This window comes from Thermobia domestica, chromosome 12 (assembly GCF_964235325.1).
Source record: "Thermobia domestica chromosome 12, izTheDome1.hap1.1, whole genome shotgun sequence".
In the NCBI taxonomy this organism is placed as follows: Eukaryota; Metazoa; Arthropoda; class Insecta; order Zygentoma; family Lepismatidae; genus Thermobia; species Thermobia domestica.
Genome location: NC_137465.1, coordinates 27,658,637 through 27,678,162, shown reverse-complemented (window position 1 = coordinate 27,678,162; position 19,526 = coordinate 27,658,637). Strand labels below are relative to the sequence as shown.

Genomic DNA, 19,526 nt, shown 5'->3' with positions numbered 1-19,526 from the left:
TTCACGTTAGGAAGGAAGATGAAACTTTGTACATAAATTTCTTATTAAAAACGAGTGGGCATATGTCCAAGCATTTTTAGAAATTCCGCTTTTAAAGGAAGAAAAGGAGAATCTCTCTGTGTCTCAATACTTAAAAATGACATCGTGGTCGTATGACAGCAAAACGGATAAACCGTTTGAAATTATGTGTTTAAACATAAGTGTATTTAGCAGTTGGCTCCAGTTGGGTTTTTATCATGTTAAATTCATTAACATGTGTATCATAAGAGAAAGAGGGATTTAAAAGGTGTTAAAGATAAGCACATTGTGTTAGAAAAGTGAAACTCGGTTTAAAAAAAAAAAAGTTAAGGTGAAAAGAGGACAGCTTTCAAATATTTGTTCAATATATAAAAGTGACATAGATATTTTCTGTCTAATCATCACGGGGAACCCTTTAAAATGAAGTTCTGAACATGTTTATTACTTACTAACAAATGATCAGCTTGCGACCGCTCGGAATTTGACCAAGCCTGAACACAATTTAGAGGCTATTCTGTTACTATTCTGTTGACGGTGTACTTTCCACATATTTTAATCTCGTATCTTACAGTATGCCAGTTTTTTACTGTTATTTATTTATTCTCATATTTTATAATTGTTTTTTATATGCCACCTAAATATTTACTTGGAGGCAGTGTCCAGATGGTCTCTTTCTATTAGAGAATATATACATTGCTGTGTAACAGAATGAAGGAAAAATACATTTCTTTCGTAAGGAAATCCGAGAAACATAAGGATCTAGGATAAACTTTTTGGACTTAGTCTCTGGAAGGTAGCCCCACTTTTGTGACCAGAAGTGCACCACCCCAGCATTTGCCTGGTATGAATGAGGAAAAACCAAGGAAAACCTTACTCAGGATAACTGGCCTGAAAAAGCAGTTGCACATTTTCGACCAAGTGTTCTCACCGAAAATCGAACCGAGACCGCTCGCACCAAAGGCGAGAGCGTTAGTGACTATGCTATCCGAGGCCGCACCTCATCATTCGACTCCAGCAGTAGGAGTATAAATAGAAATCGTTAAAAATTAGTTCCTCGTACTTTGTATGAAAGAAATTGTTGTAACGCTACATTACTGTTCCTCGTACTTAAAGAGAAAAAATATGATATCTTCATGCATCGTCTGATCATGAATTCCTCCCATCTACCTTAAATAATAGATCATAACAGTTGATAGATACGTTCAACAGTTAAGCGACCAAGTTCTATATTACAATATATGCATCCATCGTTGATCAATCGATATATGTTGGTTTGCGTCATGACAACACACGTTCACATGTCGCTGTAACGACCCACTCAAACATTACAGACGCTGAACTAAGAAAATAAAATCATCTGCCTTATTCCCCTCACCCATCATGGTATTATCTTTTACGATGGCCCTGTAATTTTCTTACAGAAAGTCCTTTATTAATGATCATTAAGTGAAACGTCTCGCTCGTCATACTTCTGCTGTAATAGTTGGTCCAAATTTAGCGACCCTTTTCAACATGGAGACTATAAGAAATGTGGATGTACAGTTTAAGGTCGAATCCGATCACGCGTTCATTGCTATCTCAGCAGAAATCGAACCTTAGACTCTGTGCACCAAGGATACCTGCGCCAGCCATTAGGCTAACGGGAAGGGCTTTCTGCTGTAATGGAATCTTTTAATTCGTCAATCGGTTGCCATAACTTCCAATGGCGATCACTTCAGCTTTTTGGTATGTCTCATCAGTTCAAGTATTAAAACTCATACTTCCTGACTGTGCGGTAACTTTCTAGTTTTTTTTTTTTTTTCTTTCTTTATGTTCGTGGAAAATTTGAAGAATTATTTTCAAAGAACTTCCGCGTACATGTATTGATTAATGGTTAATGACAAGTCAAATTCTCAGAGCTCACCAGTGCTTTCATGTCATACGAGTACACTCGCTTTGGGTGCATGTGCTTTCATGTTCAAACCCCGTTGGTACTACACTTTAGATAAACACTCCGAGTAGTGACATTTCATTCCTGAAATCTTACCGATCAACCTTTTGCTGGTAAGTGGAAATGAATATATCAGTTGCGGAAACTTTGGTTATGATTATAGAGTTTACCAGTAAGAACATCAGAATTTTAAAATGAGATAATGAAATAATTCTTTTTATTACCATTATTATTATGATCATGAATGGACCGAAAGGAAAAGGAATGAAGACGTACTAAAGGAAGCTAAAGATGGACGACAGATTATGAAGATAATAGGGAAAAGAAACAGTATGCTTGACCATCTTATTCCGCACTCCGATTGGATCATTGTGTTGATAGAAGGAAAGGCAGAAGGAAAACCAGGAAGAGGAAGGCCAAGGATAAAATATCTAGATGCAGTTACAAAGAAGAGGCCTTATCAAAGTATAAAACTGCTCTCCCAAGGGAGAGAAAAACTTTAAAATTTCCACTATCCATGGTTGAGGTGAACAAGAAAATGATCATGAAAAACAATCAATGGCTTTGTGTTTTGAGGATAATAACATTCAAATGTTCTCCTTTGCTTTGGTGGGTGGAATGGATTCTGAAGATCGAATTTTGCAGACATATTGTGAGGAAAATTCGCAATGGTGTAATTAGTGTTTCCTTTCAGTTAATGAATTGTCCGTGGCTTTTTCTCAGAGATCTGACACTTGATATAACCCAACAGAAAACATTCCAGCAAGGAGAGATTGCATGATCTGAGCAACTAGTTCACATCACAGTTTTGACAAAACGAGCACTTTTTGTGCAATAATTCCAGTCTGGCAAGTTGTGTAACAAGTTGCACAGTTTTTTTTTTTTTTTTTTTTTTTTTTTTTTTTTTTTTTTTTTTTTTTTAAGCACGATTTGCCACAGATTACTGCACACAACTGTCACAGTTGTCACAGTTTAATATTGCCAATCCATTCAGCATTGCCAAAACGTGATTTCATAAATCTGATGTTCTTATTGGTAAACCCTTTATGTGAAGTTACTCAATTATTTAATACACTAAACACAAGACAACAACGGAACAATACAGAAAAAACAGGTAGGCAATACTAAATAGAGGTTCAAGCCCTGCAAATCTAACGGCTATGTTTTTCTGTGTTCTTCCACTATTATGTTATGATGATAAAACAAACACAAACTGAAATGCATAAATAAAACATTGGAGATACCTGTTGGATTTTTTCATATTCTGATTCTAATGTAACTTCTCCCTTCTTCTTAATCGGAATTCCTGCCTTTTCAATTGCTGGTCTTAACGTATCTTTTTTGGTAAATACATATCTGAAAGAAAAGAATGAATCCTGAATTTCGAAAACTATATATCAAGAGAGACTACCAAAATGATGTAAATACCCGTAGTTTCCAATACGTAAGTTGATAACACTGAGGATCTGAGAATGCAATTGCAGCGCACCTTTGTTAGCAGTATGTTATCATCTGTAGTACGTCAGGCAGGATAGAATGAAGGTGTATGCTGAAGCAGACAGCGGCGGTGATGCAAAATGGAAGACCTCTCTGATATGATGGCCCAAAGACCATAGAGCGAGTGTTTCAAAAGCTACTTGAGAAACTCAGCACGTAGGACAGCCAAATGCGACTGACACAGTCCGACGTGAGTTGCCTAAGTGAACATCGGTGGTCGGGTTATCACTTCCAAACTGCTTATTACCACCAATAAAACTTTCCCGCGCATACACACACACACACACACAAAATGCACAGTTGACCGCCGATAAGTGGAAACTAGTAATATGATCCGATGGGTTCTCTCTCTCGTATTTCCAGGTTATGTTTATGTATAGTGGTCGCCCAAAGAAGCTTGCTCCAAACTGTCTCCCCGCCATGAAAGAAGGCGGCGGTTCTGCTATGCTGTGATCCACAATTGTTTGAAATTTCGTGAGCCATGTTATTACACTCACAGAACGTATTACTAAGTCATTCATGGGCATTTTAAGTGATTACGTCATCCTATGTTCCAGATGTCGTTTCACGCCAATGACGCAATTCTTCAAGAAGACAATGCGCCAATTCACATTACTGAATTTGTTGAGGTGTGATTTCATGAACATCGGGATAAACTACAGTACTTTCCCTGGTCTGCCCAAACTTCAGACATCACACTACTGAATGAACACCTATAGTCAGTTCTGGAGCAGATACTAATCTTAACCCTTGCTAACGAAACCAAATGCTGCGCTACTAGAGGAATGATGCAGTATTCACTGGAAACCATTCATGATTTATGTTCAAACCATTCCATAAAGAACTGAGCTCCTTTGTGGCTATGTAAATAGCGTTCGCACCTTTGGCCTGGGAGACCTGGGTTCGACTACTAGCAGAAACTCATGGATTCAGTTAATTCACCCCACGTTAAGTTGTAGGTCCACGTCTCATATAGCCTCACTGCTGGATGGGACACTAAACTCAAAGCCACTTATTTCCACGAAGAATTAACTGTTCTGCAAGCTAACACCAGTCTTACGCCGTATTAATCAGATAACTTGCATAAATACGACGTGTAGACATATGGCATAAAAATTACAACGCTTGCTAGGTGGTCACTAAAAAGTACGAATGCTATCTACCCGAGTTAGGGCAGGGAGTCCCACGCGGTAGCACGTCCGTAGGGAGCATGCGCGTCAGTAACGGTGGATATGCGCATAAACGACGATAGTTAAAAGACTCCATATTGCACACAATATATGCCTTGCGTGTGTGGGAATTTCTTGGTTCCTCCAGGAAAAACACAGGATGACTTTTCGACATCAAAATATTGTTCCACTTCAGACATATCATGCTGCATTCATAAAGTAAATCTTAACCACATTTAGTAAGATGCAACTTCGCTTTCATTTTGTTATGCTGTACATTTGTTTTTCCCTTCATAATTGTAACATACATATCCTAGGTTATAGTTACTAAGACAACTAGTTTGAAACATTGACCCATTACGCTGTTGCCAGTTTTCTCTTTCATTGAATTGGCACATATACAAGAATTGGTGACAAAATAAACTATTTCCTCAATTTATCAAATATAAGGTGGTAACTCATTTACTCATCTGAACATTATCCGTAAAACTGCAAGAAGTTAAAAGTGAGTGTCGTCAGTGGAGGTTTTAATTTAACCGCTGACGAAGATGAGAAAACCATCGAAACTGTTCGGTAATTTAATATTCTGATGTTTTCTTAGGTTATACTAACATTTATAATCGTTCAAGAGAATCCTTTACATAGTATGCATACGACTTTTATGTTTCTTTCGCAAGTTATGCTACTACACTCACGAACATCAAAAATAGGGGAAATCCGTCTCTTTAGTTTGATGCTTTTGACAAACATTCTATTGGATAATTGTCTTCGTACATTGTTGGCAATTTATTATTAAGCATTAATTATTGAATTGAAAATAAATACATAAATAAATAAATAAAGGTAAACTTATTCGAATGAAATTTACATATAGACCTAGTTGTTTTTAATTGCATACATGTTAAGTTTGAAGGCACCACTAGAAATGAAGTTACAAAAATTAAAATTATTTCACTAATTATTTTCCTATCCCTTTGCTAAAGATTTGCATTGAGTAATATGACATTACCTCGATTTGGTACAGGTGAAATTGAGAAAGAGTTCCCCCACAAACCAGGTTATATTTCTTTAATTTTTTTTCTTTACAAAAAAAAAAAAAAAAAAAAAAATCGCCTAATTACTTATGCACCTTATATCGTATTAACATCTTTCCATTTATACTAAGTACAGGGTCGCCCATAATTAGGTATACGATGTTTCAAAGACAGTGGTAACCAAACTAGCTATCTTTCCGTATAAGCATTTTAATCTCTGCTCTTCATGGCGTGGTCTACTAATGCAGTATCCAAATCGATACATACCTGGAGACGAAGGGCAACGTTGTCACAAGGAGCTTAACAGACCCGTACTGGTATCCTGTGGCATGACACCGGACTTTTGTCATGCACACCGATGTTTACGGTTTCCTTCCCTCCAGGACACGCAACTGAGTCGGTCAACCCTCCCGAAACATGAAATCTGGCCTCATCTGTCTAAATGATGTGTTCTTCCAAACCTAGATTTTCCTTCAGTATTCCCAGCCATTTTTCTGCTAATTCCAAGCGCCTATCCGGATCCCCGTCGTTAAGATCATTTATCAAACGAAGATACTATGGCTTTAATTTTCAGATCCTTCATCATTCTCTACAGGTTGTGCATGTCTTTGGACATACGCCTTTGAGATTTCCGCATTCCATGGGACGAGTTAACGGCTTCCAACACACGAGCTCCATAATCATCGGTATGCGAACTCCGGGGCCTACCCGCTCTCCACGCATGCAAAATACTACCAGTAGCGTCAATTTTTTTTTTTTTCTTGCGATTGTTAACACAGGGGACCATTTCCTCCAAACTCGATTGCAATCCTCTGTCTCACTTCCATGTAATTGTTTGTTGCAGAATACAAACGCACAGAACATACTGTCCTAGGGAGAACCGTTCCGCCATCCTATCTGGTATACACTAACGGTTCTAAGTCCAGTGACCGTTATCCCCACTCTCAAGCTACACACTGTTGCCATATCGAACCTTTTATTCAGAATTACAAATACTACAATCAGTCAAACATCATATTCACAATTATGGGCCACTCTATATATGTGAGGCTGAGAGGAGACACTACAAATATGCCTCTTAAATAGTTCTGTGCAAAAATTGTTACTTAACACCTTAATAGCTTGTTTGCTTTCAGTGACTTTCCAATTTTACTACGTAAGATTGCGTGAGGGAAGTTGTTTCTTAACATCAGGAGGTGAAGTGCCACAGAGGATGATAGCAAACGGAGACAGGCGAATAGCACAGTGTTAGGATACTCGAAAATAAATGTGGACAACTTTAAATCCACAGAAATTTCATTACCACTTTCGCAAAGGTCAAGTTTAAGCACACTACTCGAAATAATTGTTGAAAAATTATAATTATTTCACTAATTTCCTTCTTATTGTCCTTGAAACCATTTGTGCAGGGCAAAATGACAATACCCCACTTAACACAGAGGAAATTTAAGAGGGCCATTAGAAATAATTGTTGAAAAATTACAATTTATTCATGATTATTTTCGTTTAGCTTAAGACAAAAATGACCACCAAAACATCTGTACCTTTCGTGATAATTCTTGTTTAGTAATGCGGAGTTTTCGCTCCAAAAAATCTAAGTTATAACAGTCGTTATATTATTATTAACAAGACAAGAGTTGGCTATCTCGCTGATTTTTTCTCTCTCTCTCTCTGAAATCTACAAACCTTGATACTTCTCTGAGAAAATTTTCTACGCAGCTATGTTTGTTAGATTTTGAGCTAAAACATGTTCAGTATAGAGTGAAGAATCTCTGAAGCTGTGTACATGTGTTTTTTCCCAAATTCTGATCGCCTCTAACTCCAAATCTATTTAGTCTAAAGAAGAAAAACTTTACACAGGTTATGACCCTTGTACTACTACCAAGTGACAGAAGTTCCATGACCATTATCTTACGTGTTGGATTATGTATTTGTACATTACTAAGGATAATATAGGTAATATCCCGGTAATTTTTTATTATTTGCTCATTTGTGCTCCAAAATAACACATCATTAACGTAAATTTTATAAATATGTGGATCCCTTAACTGTCGGCCACTTCTATTATTGCTAGTATAAGTTAGCACACTGACTTCAGATACTTCACTTCATTTTGTATACTGTATTTAACCCCTTGAACTGAAATGACGAGTCTAGCTCGTCATGGCCTCCCGCTGCCAAATCGCACAATGACGAGCTACACTCGCCATAAAATTTAAGCTACTGTAGCTTTACGTATGGTTACTATATTGATGTTTTGAAAGTTATAATGATAAACCATCTATAATATACTTTTATAACTTACACTTCAATTACCAGAGTTCAGAAATAAGTCTAGTGAAAGGAGTTAATAGCTTTCTTATGGGCGAACCCGTGTTTAACTGGTTAGACTTTCATTAAAGTATTTCAACATAGATATGCATTTCACAGATAACAACACAACATAAATTTCGATTATTTAAACACTGGTTTCATGACGTACTCGTATTATTAGAAATTTGGGCAAGTTTTTACTTTGACTAGAACATTCACTGGAACCGATTCATCTGACCGGGTTCTCGAAGGAGTTCAGGAATCATTTCATCGAAACAGACAACCTGTTGCGAGAAATTCACTCCTAGACTACTCCCGACAATAGAAACATCTTTGGCAACTTCTTCCCAAACTGCTCCGGAAATCGGTTCGGATAACTTAGCTGTTAAACAACCGCAATTCACAAGTACTGCAAAATGTGTATTAAAGGTAACCACAGATAAACCTAACACACTTTAAATGAAGTGAAAAAACAGCTTCTAAACTAACCTAATCCAATCTATTCATCATCTTTAACTACGATATTTAATTGTCAGTACTAAAACACGACAACACACTGAGCAAGGCTATGTGATAATATGTAACAAAACACACAACCACATAACAGATATTGTGGCAAAACTGTTACGTGGTTGTGTGTTTTGTTACATATTATCACATAGCCCTGCTCAGTGTGTTGTTGTGTTTTAGTACAAAATGGAAACAAGTCCTGATAGAATAGTTATAGTTGTTATTTGTCAGCTAAAAGTTACCAAAAAAAAAGTAAAATGTACAGAAGCTTAATTTCGAAAGTACATGGCGCTGCCGCCCCCTAAAAATAGCTTCATAAAATGAATCCTATTAAAACACATTTAGTAATTTAAAACAAAAATGCCCAAATGCAAAACAAATCAAGAATAAATATAATATAAAATACCATGAAAAGTGTAACATAAAGCTTTCAGAATCATACGTTGACACTAAAATTTCGTTTTACACTTCCTGTTATAACAAACTAATAGATCAGACTCTTACCATACGACGAAAATAGGTTCAGACTTCGACCACTACAATCACAAGTTTTCTCAAACTCAATTAAACCACACAATGTCGCACAGCAATAACAATGAATGTTTGAATCGAATACAAACTTATTTAAAAAGACGAATTCACACTCTTAGCCTCAAATACATTAAACGATTTTTCAATCTCATTTACTAACTCTACAGTTGATATGAAACACAAACTGATGTATGTGCTTCCACAAATTTGATAACCAGCGCATAAACCTAACACAGTGATACATACTGACTACATGAAGACACGAACAGTTGACATCGTAGTAGCAAACTACCATATAACTGTACATTAAGGGCAGACAACTAAAGGAAAATATAGAAACTACCACGAACTTATAACATCGCACCATATCCACAAACAGTTCCAGCAAGCGACTGAACACGTAAGAACGGGTTCCAGTCACTGTTCCTGTCAAAGTAAAATTTTCCCAAATTTGTTCTGTAAATTTTCAAATATGTGACTCCGTACAGTAATTAAATCTGTACAAAAATTTGTTCCTTAATAAACATGCCTTTGCATGCTGTGTATTGAATTTTTCCAGCAGATTTTGCAAAATGCGGTGTGTCTAAACTTGACCAGCACCAAACTTTAATTTATACACAGTCAAATGGTGAACGCCTCGATTCTACGTATATCTTTTAAAAATAGTTACCATAAAATCGTGTTGGTGTTGTCAAAAAAGTGGCCCAAAAGTAGGTTAAAAAAAAAAGAAACAATGTTTACAGGAGAAATTATTTCATGTTAGGGAGTAACAAAACTAAACTAACCTTACCTCACCAAAACTAGGGAATATTTAAAAAATAAGTAAATAAAAAATGCTGGCCCCGTTTAGGCTGAGCGCACAAATTCTTGGAAGCCGCAGCCAATACATACAAACCATGAAACTAAGGAAAGACTTAAAGTTACACTGAACACCTACTTCTTTGCGGTAATCTATTCCGACTCGGTCGTTTTAAGGTTTCATACGTCAAATTAGGTTGCCAACACTAAATTCAGAGTATTGCTGAGCGAGCGTTAGCGAGTGATGTTAGGTTACAGCCCCACAGGGCACGTTGTCATCTGTCTTCGTTACCAACAATTTACATTCCTTTCTTACATAAATCACTTCCACTGAGACGCAGACCTACTGATTAACGTGAAATCCGAACCACATGAGCTCCCGCCGGGAACCAAACCCGGGTGTCCCTTGTACAGATTTCCTACTGCCTTCAAAAAACTGTGTAGATTGCTTTCTTAACTAGTTGAACACGACTATCAACTCATTTCTCCTGTAAATCACTTTCTTGCGCCCCCACCCCCCCAATATTAACCAGTCACCAAATGACAGACCTAAGCTAACCTTACCTAACCAAAATTAATATTTAGAAGAAAAATTGCATTTTTTGTATATATAAAAAAGTAATTGTTTACAACAGCTACTTCTCATCTCCCGTGCACGTGGATACTTCTTACTGTTGTACTACCTACAGAAAATTCTATATCAAGTGGTAAGAGAACACACAACTGACTCAGATCATGTGTTCACATTCGTAAAATTCAATAAAAAAAATGCTGCCCCCCTCAGGCCGATATATTACATCGTATTCCTTGGGGTGCTATAACATCTAAATATTCGCGTGGTCACCGCTCTTACATTCGAGCGGCTCGGGCGAGCATAATGCAAAGTGCCACTTTCGGTGAAATTTAACTATTACGTGGGACGTATTGTGATCGAACCACAGAAGAGTATGTAGGCAATTTTAAATGGAAAATGTATCTGCAGAAAGCAGGGAAACCTTGTTTGGTTTTGATACGTGTCATTACATTGAATTGCATGGAAATATCGAATCTTCTTTACCAGTTTACTCAAAAGTTACAAAATGTGACATACCATTTTGTTCGCCCGAGCCGCTCATTTACGGTGGAAATCATGGGTTTGAATCTCGTTGTCAACCATCTTGACTAGCCTCATCAAATGAATCACAGGCCTAAATGCCTAACATCAAAATTTTTATCGTATATTTCCCATCCTCTTCAGTATAAAGCAACTTTACAGTGTATCTAATACATAATATCCAAACTTTTGCTTAACAAAATTATACGGCAATATCGTTTAAATGTTAAGCAACATTCAAAATACCTTAATTTCGCGAATTCCTCCAGCCCGAAGGAGCCACCAATAACTAATACAAAGAAAGGAATTCCATAACGAACTGATTTCTTCTTCAGTATTTTAGAAATGTTGCTTAAAAACATTCTAAAAATGCATCTATTGCTTTCCACTTCAACTTTTCAGCTGATCCACATGGGTGACGAATTTCGATGCTTCCTTGTTTACATAATTTCGATGCTTGCTTGTTTGAGCAATTTTGATGTTCGCTTGAAGCAATGTTGTTGCTGTACACCATTCACTAAATGTAACTGAAGACAATGTTGACTATCCGGAATTTTTGGTGAAAAGATCAGAATAAAAGTTACGAAGTTATTCCTTATTGGTTAGCGTCACGTAACAAAATCTGTTTTAATATTTTGCGTTGCGTTACGCTTCGCAATATTTGCGAAGTTTGTTACAGAATACATTATTAATTCTGCGTACAAGGTTCTAGATTACTGATCCCCCTGCCCTGGATGCGGGTCAGTAATATAGATGTTTCAGAAGAGCCGAAAAACTGTATTATTAAATGACCAGAAGAAAATAATACACTTTTTCGGATCTCCCGGGTCACCTATACCATTGACCCGCATCTCCCTAACCCTATACCCCCTGGAAACTACACAATTTTCTATAAAAGTATAGCAGGACAACCTTCGACCATTTCAAAAAATCTAAAGTTTTATTATTTTATGAAAAGTTAAATATTTGTTCAAAGCATTTAATCCCCCGACAACAATAAACATTTCTACACACGTATGGTGCAAAACTTATTCTTATTTTAAAAACGTAATACATTCTTCTAAAAGGTGGTTAAAATATTCTTCAAAAATATAGGGGGCAAGCAGGCTCGTATCCAGAGGAAAGCTGAGCCCCCCTAAAATTTTCAGGATAGACTGACAAATGAACTATAATATGGTTAAATCGGAGACCCCTACATTTTTGGGCTGGCTACAGGCCTGAGGGCAAGCCCCCTAATCCCCACAATAATAAATTATTTATTTAAGAAAGCAAACTCTAAAAAAATTATGACAGAATACAATCTTTGTTACATGAGTCTTTATTAGCACAGGAAACCTCAGCGTGAGGTATTTTACACTAGAAATAACCACAAAAGAAATTATATGAACAACACTGATGCAACAAGCACATACACTTCTGTATTATACGAACATAGAAGTTTTTTTTATTAATAGAGAGCAGCACTAACAAAAAACAATTGAGATGCGAAACGCACTTATGAAGTTTTACTTCCAACACTTCCTTCAAAATACTGCATTTATAAATATTTAATGTAATGAACACCAATATTTACACGCAATGAGTTAAATCGCACACGTTCAAGAGGTTTTGTCAGAAGATCAGCTAATTGATCATTCCCACAAATGTGTTCGACTTGAATATCATTGTTCAAAACTCGTTCACGTACATAAAAATGCCGGACTTCAATATGCTTTGATTGTTTGTGATATTCAGGATTTTTTTCGACAACTTCACAGCACTTGTATTGTCCACATAGAGTGTAAACGAAGATTTCAAATTTGAAAGCTGCGACAGTTCTCTTAAAATTCTCTTCAACCGCACCAGCTCCTTAGCCCTTTCACTAGCAGCAGTTATTTCTGCTTCTGTAGTAGAGAGCGCAACTACCTTCTGAACCTGACTTGTCCAAGTTACGGCTCCACTAGCAAATGTAGCAATAACAGCCGTAGTTGAACGTCTTGTGTTTTTATCCCCAGCAAAATCGGCAGCACTGAAAACTTTCAGTTCCGCAGGTTCTTTCTTGTACTTAATACCGAAACATGTAGTATCTTTCAAATATCTGAAAATTCTTTTTACATTGCCCCAATTACATCTCGATGGCTTTTTCATTTTTCGTGCCTTATCAACAGCAAATGCAATATCGGGACGAGTTGCCATTGATAAGTAAATGAGACAACCTACCGCTTCACGATAAGGAACCTTTCCTGTAAAATCTTCAGAGCTGTTCCTTCCTCCCGATCAACTGGTGTTGAAACAGGATTACAGTCAGACATTCCAAACTGTGCCAAAATTCTGTATATGCTTCTTGACTTACAGTGATTGACCCGTCATCTGCACATTTTATTTCGATTCCCAGAAAATTTTCCAAGGAACCAATCGAGATTCTGAACTCAAGTTGTAACTCGTTGATGAAACCGTCAATATCCTTGTCGTTACTTCCTATTACAAGTCCGTCATCAACGTAAAGCGCAACATACAATTCACATCCATCTTTTTTGCGGTAAAAGAGACACAGATCAGCTTAACTATTCTCAAAACCGGCGTCCGTCATGAATTTAATGAACCGTTTAGTTCAGCAGCGTGGGGCTTGTTTCAACCCATACAGGCTTCTTTTTAAGTGACATACACGACCACTACCATCATCAAAACCTTCCGGTTGCTCCAAATACACATCTTCTTCAAGAGTACCGCTCAGAAAGGCAGTTTTTACATCGAACTCTTTTAATTTCATGTCTTGTTGCGGCCAATGCTAACAACATTCTGATTGTGTCATAGCGAACAACGGGACTAAAAGTTTCACCGTAATCTACTCCTTCCTTCTGCACAAAGCATTTCGCTACTAACCTAGCTTTGAACCGAATTGTGCCATCGTTTGACGTCTTCCGACGGAAAACCCAACTGTTTTTCAACACTTGTACACCAGATGGACGATCAACCAAGTCTCATTTTCTTGCAGTGATTCTAATTCCTCACGCATAGCTTCCATCCACTTTTGTTTGTCACTAGATCGAATGGCATCACAATACGATTATGGATCTGAACAATACTTAGTTTGAAAATCAGCCATGCACACAAGTTCGTCATTTTCTAACACAAACTCGCCACTTTCCAACCACTTCGGTTTTCTCTTTTTTCGCTGACTTCTGCGCCATTGATTGTCTTCATTGCTCTGTGCTCGTAAGCCTTCTCTTCCTCCGAATGTTGATGCAGGATTGTTTGTTTCTTGTCCTACTTCATTATCTTCATCAACATTTGTTTGCAGACCTTCTCTCTTTTCCACATTCTCTGTTACTGTAACATCGGTGCTCTTCTTGTATTGATCGCTATCAGCTTCGATTGTTTCTCCTAGTACTAGGTCATCATTGCGAAGGTTACACACAACCTCTGATTTAAATTTCACGTCATGACTAAGAACTACTTTCTTTTGTGACGGTACCCAAATACGATAACCATCCTTGTCATTGACATAGCCAACTAGATAACCGGAAATACATTTATTATCAAACTTAGAACGAAAGGTTTTTGGTACATGAACATAACACTGTGTTCCAAAACTTTGCATATGGTTAAGCTTGCTAACTTCTCTTCCGTACCACAACTCGTACGGTGCCTTACCATCAATGAATGATTTATCGGTACGATTTAAAATGTACGCTGCCGTATTACAAGCTTCAGCCCACAGTGCTTTCGGTAGATTCGTAGGATTAAGCATAGAACGACCTGCTTCGACAATTGTACGGTTCTCCCGTTCAGCAGCTCCATTTTGTTCAGGCGTATAAGGTGGAGTAATCTGACACTCAATACCACGACTTGCCAATAATTCTGCAACCTTTTTGTTGTCAAACTCCTTTCCCCCATCACACCTGAAATATTTTACAACATGACCTTTTGTACGTGCTTCGTTAAAAAAAAAATCAAGAACATCAGAAACTTCGTTTTTATGCTTTAGAAAAAAACAGTCTACGAAATCGACTAAAGTCATCTTTGAAACAAACATAATACCGTGCTCCGCCCATAGGTGTAATGTTCATTTGTCCATTAACGTCTGCATGAATAATTTCACCAACCTTCTCGGCTCTGTAGACTCTTGGTTTAAATGGCAACCGATACATTTTACCTAAATCACACCCATCACAAAATTGTTCACTGCCCTCATCCACATCAATGTTCATTTGTTTTAATACCTCTTTCACATGTTTTTTTTTTTTTTTATTTTGGTGAGCAAAACGCTCATGATACACCTGTAGTGTGTCACTAGGGTAACCAAATGCACTTCAATAGTTTATTCTGGTTTTACAACACGCATATTAAAAAAAAAAAAAATACAGTCCATTGACAACACATCCCTTCATCACAATATTGCCAGTGTTTACATCACGGATAGTAACACCTTCACTGTCCAATGTCGTACTATACCCATTTTGTGCAGCTGCTTTCACAGAAAATAAATGCGCACTAGCATCAGGAACATACAACACTTCAGTCATTTCAGCATCATACCACACATTATAACTAAGTATTTGAATCTTAAGTGTCCCTTTTCCATAAGCCTTCATAAAGACATTTTGTTTTCCCTACGAAATTATTTCAGGAACAGAAAAGTTTGTGTATGACGTAAAATATTGTTTATTAGATGTCAAATGTTTTGATGCACCGCTGTCAAAAACCCACTTATCTGCACTGACGTAACTTGTCTCTAACGCACCCATAACACATAGGAAAGCAACATTACTATACTCGCCGCGACCTTATCCTGATAGCCAAGATAACCAGCTTCAATTCAGGCGACTCCGCGCACATTACATAGTTCTTCACGTTACACACGTAAAACATTACTTAGGAGATCAATTCAAAGAGCTAATTGAGTTCAAGTATATAAAAATGTCAATACAGAAACAATACTTAAAATAAAAGGTACTAGATTTATTAGTAACTGGCTATGAAAATGACGTCACTACTCAGAATCGGAAAGAGAGAAGGAAAGAAAGGAGTGAAAAGCTGGCAGCTAAGATGCGAGTCTCTTGCAAGTGTTGCAAGATAAAAAACTTGAAAAATCTTATATCAAAAACAGAGGACTAGTAAAATTAGTTAATTTATCAATGTTAGAAACCGTCCACAATGGATAGGAAATGGCTTAATATTTTTGTATGATATATAAATTAAATAGAGTAGCTAACCCGTAAGAAACTTCTTTGCCTGCTGATAAATGAAACAAAAGAAAGAACTGGACTCGCATATAACTTCTGCAATTATTGTGCAGAGAGTAACACTGCTTTGCCAAATATCGTCTTCCCGCGTGCGTTAGAGTGGGTACGTGGGTGTACTGAAATTGAAACCATGGAGAGTGTTAAGCGCGAAGTTGAAAATATGAATGAATCCGAATTATCATCTTCTCAGTATTATCGCAAACACGAGGAAGGGAAACCTCTTTAAAGTCAAGCAAAGTAAATTGTCATCAATGTGTACGCTCGACTAAGAGAAAAATATGCAGACAAAACTATTGAAGAAATTGTTGATATGATTGTTGTCGGTTCGCTGCTGGTTTACTCTGCCAATGTAGAGTTGCTGTGCTTTGAGAAAAGAAAAAATCGTATTTTTAATTTATTGTGTGGGAGGGTGGCTGCTGTATGTTTCTGTTTATGATTGACCTTTTCCAGGTAGATATATGAGAATAACTTCACTTCTTATCCTTTCTTACCTTAATCAATTGAAATGAATAAGCAAAATAGTTTTCATGCTCTCGGGTTTTAATTGTGAGGATTGCAAATACATGACGTACGAATTTCCAATACATTTATTAATATTACTATTGTCGTGTCTTCATGAATTATTAAAACAAATAGACCAAGAAACATATTTTTCGTAAGCGGCAGGAAAAGGACGAGAAATCACCGCTCCGTGCATATCAGCTGAAACCCAGAGTAGCGCCAGTTGAAACCCTGGCGATTGAGACCCAAATCAAAACACACACACATATATACAAAGGCTTCCCTGTGAAAAGGTTCGCGCGCTGACATGTACTAATGCGCTTGTGGTGCGGCTCTCAAGTTAACATTGCGTTTAGTATAGGTACAGTTTTCTTCTGTGGACATTCGGCTTCCCAGTGCCCTAGTTCCTTGCACTTTTTACGTGGGAACTTCTTTGGACGACTGAGGTCACTTAGTTTTACCGCGTTCACTGCTCACAAGAAAGCTTTGGAGTTGGTTACAGTTTGGTCACTCTGCATCTCTTGTAACTCGATTGCACACAACTTTTGAATTAGCAAATTAAGTTTTTGTCCATCAGCTGGAATAGTGTCCAACAAATTTTAAAAATTGTCATATTCTTTACCTAACGTGGATAAGATCCGACCGTTTAACATGCGTTCTGATAACGTATTCTCACCATGTTTTGTCAGTTCATCATTCAAATCGACAAAAAGTTTTTTGCAGTTTTGCCACATGCATGCTGATATCTTCTTTGTCATCCCGCCGAACCCGAAAAAAGACTCAATCAGCATATTTAACCTTTGTGTGGTACTGCGCTCGAAACGGGCACACAATTTGTCCCATAGTTCTTTTGAATGATTGCACGTTAACACGAGCTCCGCGACAGGTTTACTTAACGCACTCGCGATAATGCTTGCCGCCCTTGCATCGTCCTTCTGCCACTCGGTGAACGCCAGCTTTTGTGCTTGAGTTGCATCATTTGTTAATTCTATACATTTCCTTGTGTCATCAACAATGGATTCTAGTCCGTGAGCACGTAACACCATATTCATCTGCCATTTCCACTTAGCCCAATCATCAGGTCCTTCAAGTATGTACAAAGTTACTTTAAATTCACTCAAAGAGGCCATTTTTCACGTTAAGAAAAGCACAAAAATGTTAACAGTTAACTATGCGCAATGTACTTCGTGGCCTGGGCCCATAACCTCTAAAAAAAATTATGGCAGAATACAGTATTTGTTACATGAGTCTTTATTAACATAGGAAACCTCAGCATGAGGTATTTTACACCAGAAATAACCACAAAAGAAATTACATGAACAGTACTGATACAACAAGCACACACACTTCTGTATTATACGAACATAGCAGGGTTTTTTTTACTAATAGAGGGCAGCACTAACAAAAAGCAATCGAGATGCGAAACGCACTTATGCAGTGTTTTATTTCCAACACAAACAAAAAACAATTTAAAAAATCACATGACAATGATGTATATACTAGGGATGGCCAATTCCGGAATTTTTACCTTCCGGAATCCGGAAAGTAAAATCGGAAAATTCCGGAATTCGGAAAAATTCCGGATTTCGGAAAAATGCCGGAATTCGGAAAAATTCCGGATTTCGGAAAAATTCCGGAATTCGGAAAAATTCCGGAATTCAGAAAAATTCCGGAATTCGGAAAAATTCCGGATTTCGGAAAAATTCCGGATTTCGGAAAAAATCCGGAATTCGGAAAAATTCCGGATTTCGGAAAAAATCCGGAATTCGGAAAAATTCCGGAATTCGGAAAAATTATTTTTTCTTTTTGTAATCCTAAGAATTTTGTTCAAATGCACACGAACAAATTTCCTTTTTGTAATCCTAAGAATGTATGATGCAAGTTAAGCTGAAACTTACATCCTAAAGTATACACTACTCAATCTTCCCATGGTTAATGAGATGTAGTCCAAAAGTACGATGTACTCCTAATATTTAATTTTTGTTTTACTGTGATATTGTCCAGAGGTAAGACATATATCACACTGAGATAAACAACTTGACATAATGAAGATGTTATCATACGTAGTTTTCCAGAAAATCGTGAGACACGATTTTTTATGAAGTTAAAATATGCGTCGCTTGTTGCCAGTGTGATGCAATTGATAACTTTTATGCTGGAATAGTCTTATTATTATTATTATTATTATTAATATTATTATTATTATTATTAATCGTTTATGTACTGTAAAAGAAAAATATGAACCGTTAAGTAGTAGATTTATCTGTTGTTTTTTTATATCTTCTAACAATAATAACAAATTGCTTGTAAATACGCAATGATTATCAAGGACAATGGCATATTAATGTAAGGACTACTCTGCAGACTAGCAATAAACAATAAACAATAACAGATAAACAATAGTCCCCCCCCCAAAAAAAAGTAACTAACTTGGGCACGTCAGAATGTTCGCGAGAATATAGGGACGCATTGAGACTAGCAAAAAACATGGTGTTATTATTACTCAAAGGGCCGTACGATGGAGGCTTTAACGTTAATGTTAATGGCACCAATGAGCACTTACTTGCTCTAAAGGTTAACCTCATTTTTGAGATGATTCTTAGAAGTGAACGTGTTGGCATGCAGTTGGAGTACTAACGATTTGCGTCACTATCGAACACTAACGTAGCACTAGCGACGTTTAAAGTCGAAATTGGAGTCTGACATAAGTGGCTTGTCAACTTCACGGACATTATATTTTCCTTGAATGCGAGAATTTTGCGCCCTACCACAAAAATAGGAAAAAATGCGCTCGCAATATATTTGCACTGGGATGTTTGCGCCCTACCCCAAAAAGAGGGGGAAATGCGCTGGCTATATATTTGCACTGGGATGTTAGCGCCCTACAATTCAACTTATTATTGTATT

General features: G+C 37.1%; 2 protein-coding genes across 2 annotated transcripts in view; both read right to left on the bottom strand.

The window, feature by feature from the left end:
* Nucleotides 1-11,328, bottom strand: part of l(3)neo43 (cytochrome c oxidase assembly protein COX16 homolog l(3)neo43) — a 28,296-nt gene extending 16,968 nt beyond the window's left edge. The window contains exons 1-2 of the mRNA XM_081733571.1: nucleotides 11,140-11,328; nucleotides 3,193-3,304 (exon numbers count right to left, since the gene is read on the bottom strand). Of these exons, the coding sequence (XP_081589697.1) occupies nucleotides 3,193-3,304; nucleotides 11,140-11,255 (228 nt within the window). The 5' untranslated portion in view covers nucleotides 11,256-11,328. The remainder of the gene's footprint in view (nucleotides 1-3,192; nucleotides 3,305-11,139) is intronic.
* A 1,233-nt stretch (nucleotides 11,329-12,561) lies between these two features.
* LOC145665906 (uncharacterized) lies at nucleotides 12,562-13,068 on the bottom strand. Its single transcript, XM_081733013.1, has one exon. The coding sequence runs from the start codon at nucleotides 13,066-13,068 to the stop codon at nucleotides 12,562-12,564; it is 507 nt and encodes a 168-aa protein (XP_081589139.1).
* Nucleotides 13,069-19,526: the final 6,458 nt, after the last annotated feature.

Coding starts and splice junctions, on each gene's coding strand:
- LOC145665906 (XM_081733013.1), bottom strand. CDS start 13,068: ATGGCAACTCGTCCCGATATTGCATTTGCTGTTGATAAGGCACGAAAA.